The sequence below is a fragment of the Ipomoea triloba genome, chromosome 8 (genome assembly GCF_003576645.1).
Source record: "Ipomoea triloba cultivar NCNSP0323 chromosome 8, ASM357664v1".
Taxonomy (NCBI): Eukaryota; Viridiplantae; Streptophyta; class Magnoliopsida; order Solanales; family Convolvulaceae; genus Ipomoea; species Ipomoea triloba.
This window is the reverse complement of record NC_044923.1, coordinates 14,524,051-14,534,367: the sequence shown is the minus strand read 5'-3', so window position 1 is coordinate 14,534,367 and position 10,317 is coordinate 14,524,051. Positions and strand designations below refer to the sequence as shown.

The 10,317-nt window shown below is 31.1% G+C and overlaps 1 protein-coding gene across 1 annotated transcript; it reads right to left on the bottom strand.

Moving 5' to 3' along the window:
• Positions 1 to 1,485: 1,485 nt before the first annotated feature.
• LOC116026994 (protein FAR1-RELATED SEQUENCE 5-like) lies at positions 1,486 to 3,748 on the bottom strand. The gene is made up of 4 exons (XM_031268423.1): positions 3,739 to 3,748; positions 2,744 to 3,590; positions 2,370 to 2,618; positions 1,486 to 2,323 (listed from the first exon to the last, which is right to left on the bottom strand). The coding sequence occupies exons 1-4, from the start codon at positions 3,746 to 3,748 to the stop codon at positions 1,486 to 1,488; spliced, it is 1,944 nt and encodes a 647-aa protein (XP_031124283.1).
• Between the last annotated feature and the right edge of the window lie 6,569 nt (positions 3,749 to 10,317).

Sequence of the window (10,317 nt, the reverse complement as noted above, 5' to 3'; positions counted from 1 at the left end):
AGGCGTTTGATTTATTTGTGGATAATGTTTATGTTAATATCAGTGCATGATTATCAGAATATAGTTCTATGAATGTAGTGCATGATTTTTACTCTTACAGCGCCAATATTTAAGCCTAATAGTGCAAATATTCTAACCTAATAGTTCACATACTTCATCAGAGTTCATGGTATTAACCACGGTTTATGTTATTTTTATGTTTATAGTGCACATTTTCTTGCTATACAGAGCACATTTTATTGCCTAAAAATGCACATTCTTATAGCTATTTGAAATGAAATTACATAACTCATATTTTTTTTATAATAACGTGTAGTGCATTTTTTTTACCCATAGAGTGCAAATATTTAAACCATGTAGTGCCACTATTCAAACCGTACAGTTCATATAGTTCATTCATAGACTTCAATGTCTTAACCATGGTTTATGTTACTTTTACGCTTGTAGTGCACATTTTGTTGCCATATAGAGCACATTTTTGTTCATAAAAGTGCACATTCTTATGGTATTTGAAATGAAATTACATAGAACTCACATTTTTTTGATAATAACTTATAGTGCATGATTTTTACCCATATAGTGCAAAATATTTAAACCTAATAGTGCAAATATTCTAACCTAACAGTTCACATAGTTTATCCTTAGAGTTCAGGGTACTAAACATATTTTAGATTAGTTGTATGCTTATAGTGCACATTTTCTTGCCATATAGACCAAATTTTTGTGCCTAACAGTGCACTTTCTTATGCCTATATGAAGTGAAATTGCATAGAACTCACATTTTTTTATAATAACTTGTAGTGCATGATTTTTACCTGTATAGTGCAAATATTTAAACATAATAGTGCAACTATTTCAACTTAAAAGTGCATATAGTTCATCCTTAGAGTTCAGTTTATTAAACTTGTTTTAGATTAGTTGTATGCTTATAGTGCACATTTTTGTGCCATATAGAGCATATTTTTATGCCTACCAGTGCACATTCTTATTGCTATATCAAAATGGAATTGCATAGAAGTCACATTTTTTTATAATAACTTGTAGTGCATGATTTCTACTCATATAGGGCAAATATTTAGACCAAACAGTGCAAATATTTAAACCTAACAGTAAAATATTCATTCGTCTTTTTAAAATGTTGTAATTCATACTGTTTTGGCATTACAAAATATGAAAATGGTCAATCCTCTTCATCTGTTAATTCCTTTCGAAGTGGGCAGTTCCTACTGTCATGTCTTTGTCATTTTCTAAGTAAGCATCACACGTATGGCATCTTCTTAAACCTTTCTTTGATGCATCCATTGCTAACTCCTTTTTTCCCTTTCATATGCTTACCACTGCCCTTATTTTTCGCTTTTCTTGGTGGTAGAATAAAGATCTCGGAAGGCTTAGATGACTCACAATAAGACTCTATGATTGCATTCTTCATATGAGTAGGGGATAAATCAACTTGTTCTATCATCAATATCAATTTTTGTTGTTTAATCACTTGTGGAAATTCAACAAATTTATCCACTTTGCTTCTTCTGCTAGACCAATACAACACTGCATATCACCCCACAATTGCGCTAACAACACCTTCCTCTCATCCATTCTTGCACCTTGATCAAATGTGAGACCATCAATATGGAAGATAAGCTTTAAGGATGCATCCTTAGTCCATCGATTCAACACATATTTCATAGGGATTTTATCAAAGTTCAAATCCTTAAAAACCACAAAAGTGTGGCTACACAACAATCCAATTCTTCCAAATATCTTGCAACTACAAACAGCTTTCTTTTTAGTTACATTGTGCTCAACAGTAAACTTTCTATCACTGCCATCTTTGATCTCATAATATAGTATGCCACCATCTTCTCGAATACTCAAAACTCGACAATTAAAACATGTTGTGCATATTTCCTTCTGAATATCATAGAAAATAGAGAGTGTGTATACAGTTGAAGCATGCTTTTCAATGGGCAAAGGTGTCTTCATTTCTGGGATGTTCCCATCACTATCACTTGTAAGTTTTGCATGATTGTGTCTTTGAGAGTCCAAAGCACGCTCAAACTGCATATAAAACTGGACAAGACTAGAGAGAGGCGTAGTAAATTGACTAAAAACAGCATTTTCACCTTCCGAGCGTGATGTAGTCCTCAATAAACCAGCCATAGGAGCATCTCTAAAATAGGCTGGTATCCAAAATCTTCGCAACTCAAACATTTGTACAAACCAGTTGTTATTGACTAAATCAAACTCTTCCATGATTGATTTCCATTCATTCTCGAATTCAAGAGGTTCTAAGTATGAGCTCCACACAACAGAGTTCAATTTCTTCCTAAAAATATCATTCTTACTTAGCAAGAACCAACCTTTTCACCCACCTTGCACATAATGTGTGCCACATGCAAAAACGATGCCTAGCTTCATTAAATACTGCTGGAATTGCTTGTCTCATTGTTGGATCTTGATCAGTAACAATTACTTTTGGCTCTGCACCCATTGCTTTCTTAAAGTGTTCAAATAACCAAATATAGGATGCAATGTCCTCTTTTGTTAACAATCCAACTGCAAATGTAATGCTTTTCTTGTGGTTATCAATCCTGGTGAACGGTGTAAAAATCATGTCGTACCTACAAAATATAATATTTAAGCTATGACACATAAAATAAATGCTCAGGCAGTGATAAAATCGTGTTTTGGAAAACAATAAACATGCACTTTAATAGGAAATGAATGTGCAGTATGTTAAACTAACCTGTTAGTTTGATACGTTCCATCAAAAGATACTACATCCCCAAAACAACCAAAATTCTTTCTTGAAATTGGATCTGCCCAAAAAAGCTTGCACAAGTGCTCATCTTCATCAATGTCATATACAAAATAAAATGCTTCACACACCTCCTTTTTCTTAAAAAAATTATTCACAATCATTTGTCCATTAGCACCTATTATATATGCTCTAATATCCCTATTGAAGTTCTTAAAGTCAACATTTGTTGCACCTACATTGGAAAAATCGCTGACCATCTCCTTGTACAAGTTAAATGATTTTGTTGGCCCAATATTTGCTCGTGCACAATTTGCAATGAACTTTTGATGTCCCACATCAATGTTCCTATTGATCTTTAGAAACTGTTTTGCTAGGATTGATGACATACAGTGGTTATGTCTTTCCTCAAATTTTTTAACACCATAACCAAGACTTCCTATGAATTTGAACACAATTCTGGCTTTGCAACCTGTCCTATTTAAGACTCTTCTCCTCTTTGTAATTGAAGAACTTGATGCTTCATCTACATTCAATGTAGAACTACCGGTAACATTCTTATACCCTTCTCTACTACAAAGAATGTACTTTATCAGAATCACTCCATCCTTAGACTTCATAATAGAACTAGACCTTATATCAAAGCCAACTTTAGCAGCATAGTTATTGTAAAATGATACAGCAGCGTCTAAAGTACTAAATGTCATACCAATCTTAGGTTTGCTCCCATCTTCACAATTAGGAATCCAATATTCAGTCATCCCCGGTGATATATCCACATTATAACCACCTTCAATGTTACTGGAATTTGCATCAGAAGTATTCAAATTTGTGCCTGATGTGACGTCATTTGGAGATGATGCAGGAAATAGAAGATATAAAATATGGTGTAAATACAAAATGAAAAAATTCAAAGATATAAAATACTTTTATGCTCTGTAGTGCATGTTTTTGTGCCATACAGAGTAAAAGTAAGTGCTTACCAGTGCTCATTCCTATGGATAATTAAGTAAAATTTCACAAAACACACTATTTTTTCATAAATAGATACAGTGCATATTTTTCAACCGTATGGTGCAAATATTTGTGCCTAATAGTGCAAATATTTAAATCTAATAGTGCAACTATTTTAACATAACAGTTCAAATAGTTCATGCTTAGAGTTGAAGGTATTAAGCATGGTTTAGGTTATTTATATGCTTAAAGTGCACATTTTCTTGCCATAAAAAGCACATTTTGTGTTTAAAAGTGCACATTCTTAAGTCACTTTCAAACGAAATTACATAGAACTCACAATTTTCTTGATAATAACATGTAGTGCAAGATTTTTACTCATATAGTGCAAATATTTAAACCTAACAGTGCAACTATTCTAACCTAACAATTCACATAGTTCCTCCTTAGAGTTGAAGGTATTAAGCATGGTTTACGTTATTTTTATGCTTATAGTGATCATTTTCTTGCCATACAGAGCACATTTTTGTGCCTAAAAGTGCACTTTCTTTTGCCTATATGAAGTAAAGTTGCATAGAATTCACATTTTTTTTTATAATAACATGTAGTGTAAGATTTTTACTCATATAGTGAAATATTTAAACCTAATAGTGCAACTATTCTAAACTAACATTTCACATAGTTTATTCTTAGAGTTGAAGGTATTAAATATGTTTTAGGTTATTTTTATGCTTATAGTGCAAATTTTCTTGCTATACAGAGCACATTTTTGTGCTTACCAGTGCACTTTCTTATGGCTATACCAAATGGAATTGCATAGACATTGCGGTGCATAATTTTCAACCATATAGTGCAAGTTTTTGTGCCTAGTAGTGCACATTTTCTTAATTAACAATGCAAGTTGTTCAGTCATAGAGTTAGGCTATTATCCATCTTATGGCTTAGGTTTATGCTCTGTAGTGCATGTTATTGTGCTATACAGAGCAGAAATTTGTCCCTAACAGTGCACATTCATGTGGCTAATCAACTACATTGTGATATTGCTATTTCATATCATTGAATATGTAAAGAATGCGAAAAGATTAAGCATTATAATTGATACGTTCATAACAATGAATTTGTAAAGAATGTGCAAAAATCCATCAATATAACTGATTTTTATAATATAACTGGATTAGAAGAAAATAGGATTGATATTACCTTCATTCATTGTGTTGATCGATTGACTTTGTGCAGATTGCGCGTAAAGAATGTGCAAATTGATTATGCGAATTAGGTTGATTTGATCTTCGTTGCGTAAAGAATTGATTTGATCGAATGTATGAGGAAAGTTTTGCGTTGGAGGAAATCGCGTATGATCATATATGGCAGTTACCAATTACCGTTTATATATGTTAGTATAATTACCATAATAACCTTAATGAATGGCGCCTTTTATAATCTGCTAAGCAATTTCAGACGTTGGATTAAATAAAATCTATGGCTCTAATTGCATCTCACTTCTCACCTAAGTAATACTATGCACATGAGCCCCTTCATCTCTCTCTCTCTCTCTCTCTCTATATATATATATATATATATATATATATATATATATATATATATATATATATATATATATATTATTGTGCAACACACGTGTGATATACTAAAATGAGTCATTTTCATTTTTGGTCCTACTATTATTAGGGCATTACCAATTTTAGTCCACTTCATTAATTTTTGCCACATTGCGGCAATCTTATTTAGTCCTTGCCACTTTTAGTCCACCGTTAAATTTTTTGTCAAATAACCGTCCAAAACAGGGGCATTTTGGCCTTTTCATGCTTTGATCATCTCCTTTACCCTTTGTAGTGGTTTTCCTTATACATTTTCATCCAATGAAGAGGTCCGGCGAAAGTCATGGCTTTGTAATGTGGCTCACATGGCTTTCGCCGGACCTCTTCATTGGATGAAAATGTGTAAGGAAACCCACGGCAAAGGGTCAAGAAGATGACCAAAGCATGAAAAGACAAAAAATACCCCTGTTTTGGACGGCCATTTGACGAAAATTTTAACGGTGGACTAAAAGTGGCAATGACTAAATAAGACTAGCCGCATTGTTGCAAAAATTAATGAAGTGGACTAAAATTGGCAACGCCCCAATAACAGTAGGACCAAAAATGAAAATGACTCTACTAAAATTTATTGGATATCACTAAGTTACAATTTTAAATTGTATGATTCTATTTTTAAATGTAATATATTATACATATATTATGATTGTATTAAACATAATATATTATACATTTATTAAACGTAATATATTATACTATTTATAATAGTATTTGCATTCTGTTTTTAATATCATGACATATTATGTTTTCAAATTAGCTAATAAATTTAGAAGAATATGCTTATTAGAAAACATATAATTTTTATCCATGTTAAACTATTAATATATTATAGTTAAAAACAATACATGCAATTTCATTGTATATTTACTTTTGCATGACTATCAATAAAAGTCTAGGGTAAACACTATCTCTTGTTTGATTGTTGTTGAGTAAATCGAACAATTTTTGTCCATAGTCAACTATATATTATTCATCTAGAGTTATAAATCTCAAAGGTTTCTAAATTTTGATTTGTGGTGACTCTGAAAATTGTAATTCAACTACTAATGCAGTTTATAAGTCCTTAAAAATTTGTAATTTTAAATAATTTGTATTAAAATTATAATATACTTTTTTTTTGTAGTAATTGTCCACCTTAAATATCAATTCTTATTTTAATTACAGATAATTATATTCATAACTTTATTATAGCAAATCAACATAATAATTAAATATTAAAATTTAATAAATGAATAAATCTCATTTTTTATATATGAAATTTAATAACATTGATAATTTCTAATAACATAGCATAATTATAATATTTTAAATCTCCGTGTATCGCACGGGTAGCATACTAGTTACTTTTAGTAATCTTAGGTTCCAAATTCCAATTATTAGTCTAAAATCACAATCCACATAAAAAAAAATAATATTATCACAAACTTATATTACAACTAGGGGTGGAAATAGGCTAGGCTGAGCCGGACTTTAGAAAATTAGGCCTGGGCCTGCTATGGAAATCGAAAGCCTGAGCCTGGGCCTGAGCCTGTATGTAGGCTTTTTTTTAGGCTCATGCCTGAGCCTACAGTTGGTCTGGCATAGCCTAAAGCCTTTTTAAAAGCCTATTTAATATATAGGCCTTTAAAAAGGCTTCAAAATAGATCATGAATAGGCTTTGCGCCTATTTAAATAGGCTTCGAACATATTTAAGGCCTACATTTTAAGTTTTAAAGTATACCTGTAAAAAATTTATAAAAAATACTTAAGTTCATATTTTATAATGAATGACAAAATCATAAGTTCATATTTCATAATACAATATCCAACACCACAAATTTAATAAGTAAAAGTTCGTAATACAAAATTCAACAATACATTGTTTACTAATTACTAGTATTACTACAAATCTATAAATCCTGCAATCAATTACTAGTAGGCTCATATTACATTAGTATTACTATTTTACTAATTGCTAGTAAACTGTAAAAACTAAACAACTAGCATAATTATTACTAGTAATTAGTAACACTACTTATTAGCAATTTATATTAGCATCATAGCAATAGTAACTAGTAGTATCTAACATTGTTTACTAATTAGTAAGTCGTATTTGGGATTTGGGTATTGGGAATTACGGTTGTAGGTTATATATATATATATATATATATATATATATATATATATATATATATATTTATTTATTTATTTATTTATTTATATTTATTTAAATATAAATAGGCTAGGCTTTTAAATATAGGCCTAGGCCTATTTAACTAAATAGACTTCTAATTAGGCCTAGGCTTGACCTTTTTACTAAATAGGCTAGGCCAGGCTAGGCTCTAAGTAGGCCTGGCCGTAGGCCCTTATGTAGGGGTCTGGCCTATTCCCACCGGCAAATTATTGTGTGGACCATGGTCCACGCAGCTGTGTGGACCATAATAAAATGTACATTTTTAATATATTAAATGTAAATTATTTTTGTACTGACTGTACATTATTTTTATACTATAAAAATTATGTACATTCAGTACAAAAATAATGTACATCCCCTGAATATAATGTACATTATTTTTATACTGAATGTACATTATTTTTATATTGAATATACATTATTTGATAGTATGGTCCACACAGCTGTGTGGACCATGGTCCACACACCCCTAATTACAACAACATAACTAAAATATTCACAAAATTTTGTCCTGTGCATCGCACGGTATCTTACTAGTTAAACAGTATATCCTTTTAATTTATGAGTTTCAAGTGAGTCGAGTATTAATTTAGTTATTAATTTTAAATTGATACGGAGTATTATATTGTTGTGCTATTTATTTATTTTCTTAATTTATAATTAACTTTCACATCTTAGGACACTTATTATAAATATATGTTAACCAAGCAAGTTCACATTGCAATATTCATGTGTTCTTTACACCATATTCGTTATCAAGAGGTATTCTATTATATTATTTTTATCAACATTTATAAATATTTCTTAAATATAGATTTACATTATGTTGTAGAGATTTTTTTTTGTTTAAAAAAATTTCTTCAATTTCATAATGTATTTTTTAAAAAATAAATTTGTTTTATATTCAACCACAACATATTATATGTGTTTATTATCACAAGTTTTATAGTTTTATTTTAAAATTATAATAATTTTTTAGTTGTATAATTTTTAATGTACGGTACACTTTTAATATTTTTGAAGCAAAAAAAAAAAAAACAAAAAAACAAAAAAACAAAAACCAACAGAATGCATTAAGAGATTAAAGGTGTGAAATACACAGAGGTGGAGAAGACTCCCACGACCCAAGGACAGACAAAGAACCAGTTGCTCGTGTTAGTGTGTGAGCCGCCTGATTCGCTGACCTCCTGACATGGAGAATAGACATGTTCCTGATGTTCCTAACAATTAAACAACATTGCTTAATAACTAATCCTACGTACGGAAGGTCCAAAGAACATGAAATTGAGCTAACACAAAAACTTAAGCAATCAATCTCAATAAATATATTACTGATGCTAGCACGATCCTTCAACCAGGTTAGAGCCTCCTTAACCGCCATTGCTCCAGCAAGGTAAGGGTCTTGACCACACATTAACCTTCCACTCTAAGCTGCTACAAACATGCCATTATGATTTATGATCCCGAACGACCGCTCTATAGCCCGCACCATCAGTGAACAACGCCGCACCAATAAATTATTTTGAGCGATTGAGCATGATGATCCTTCACTTTTATCGTTTTGTTTGAATTAACATTTTCAATAAATTATTTACATGCATTTTTTATATTTGATATATATCTATTGAACCATTATTGTATGTCATTATTTTTACATCATCTAACTTTTTAAAATAATTTTGACATTTTTTGAAAGGAAATAATTTTGACATTATTACTACTATAAAAAATTTATCCCTACATAAATGACATTTATATTCAAAGTTTGAAAATATGAAAAGTAAAATATATATATGCATTATGATTTTAACATTCTGCTAGTGACAAACTTAAGTATTATTGCATTCATTTAAAAAAAATTGTATAAATGTGTAAATAAATTTTATAAAATACGATGAATTATAAAATTTTGTAAATATTACAAGTACAAAAATAAAAGATTTACGTTAATTAAAAAATTGTTAGAAAGAACACTTTCCAACTTGGTAGAGAGCTAGCGAGTCAGGCAGATTCAGAATAGGTTCGCGAGAATAAACTTGAGGTGGCTATGGAGAAGCAACAATGAACTATGCCTGACTATACCAGGTCCTCTTTTGTCTGGCACTTGATGGAAGATGGCTCGTGTGTAGAGAGGGAAGAGGATTTTATGTGGAACTGAAATTGTTCATTATTGAAGCTTACAACAGACAACAGTACAAGAACCAGTATATATATGGGAGAAAAGGTGGTTATAACAGAAATGTAAGCTAAAGACTTTAATGACCCTGTGATACTATTATGGCAGCATGGTCAGCATCATCTGCTTCCCTTCTTCCTTTGCTACTGTGAGCTTCATCCTTCAACACCCCCCTGTAACCCCTCGGTTTTTCCGACAAAGTTAAGGTTCGAAAATATTTTTTTCAAGATGATCTCTCGGTACTTCAGAAGGATTTTTTTTGTTAGACTCGTTATTAATAAGCTGCGATCTACGTACCGGTCACGAACCGTAAAATTTTTAGGGATGTATATTTAGTTTGGATTTTCCTAGAAATTGGATTATTAAGTATCATACGATTAAGCCTGAACTTCTAGTTCAAGAAAATTTTAAATGGACTGTAAGGGATGAATTGTTACGGACTCTGTACCTATAATTCGCGAGAGACCGAAAAATTCCCAAATTTGGTGATTTACGACGAGATTATTTTTAGGATAATTTTGGTATTAGAATTTTCCCGAATTAAGTTATAATCCTCCGAGCTTTCATCTGATTTAAGCATAAACTGGCCAATTAAATTTGTGATCTTCTTAAGGACTCCATAGGGTGTTGACAAGTGGCAAGC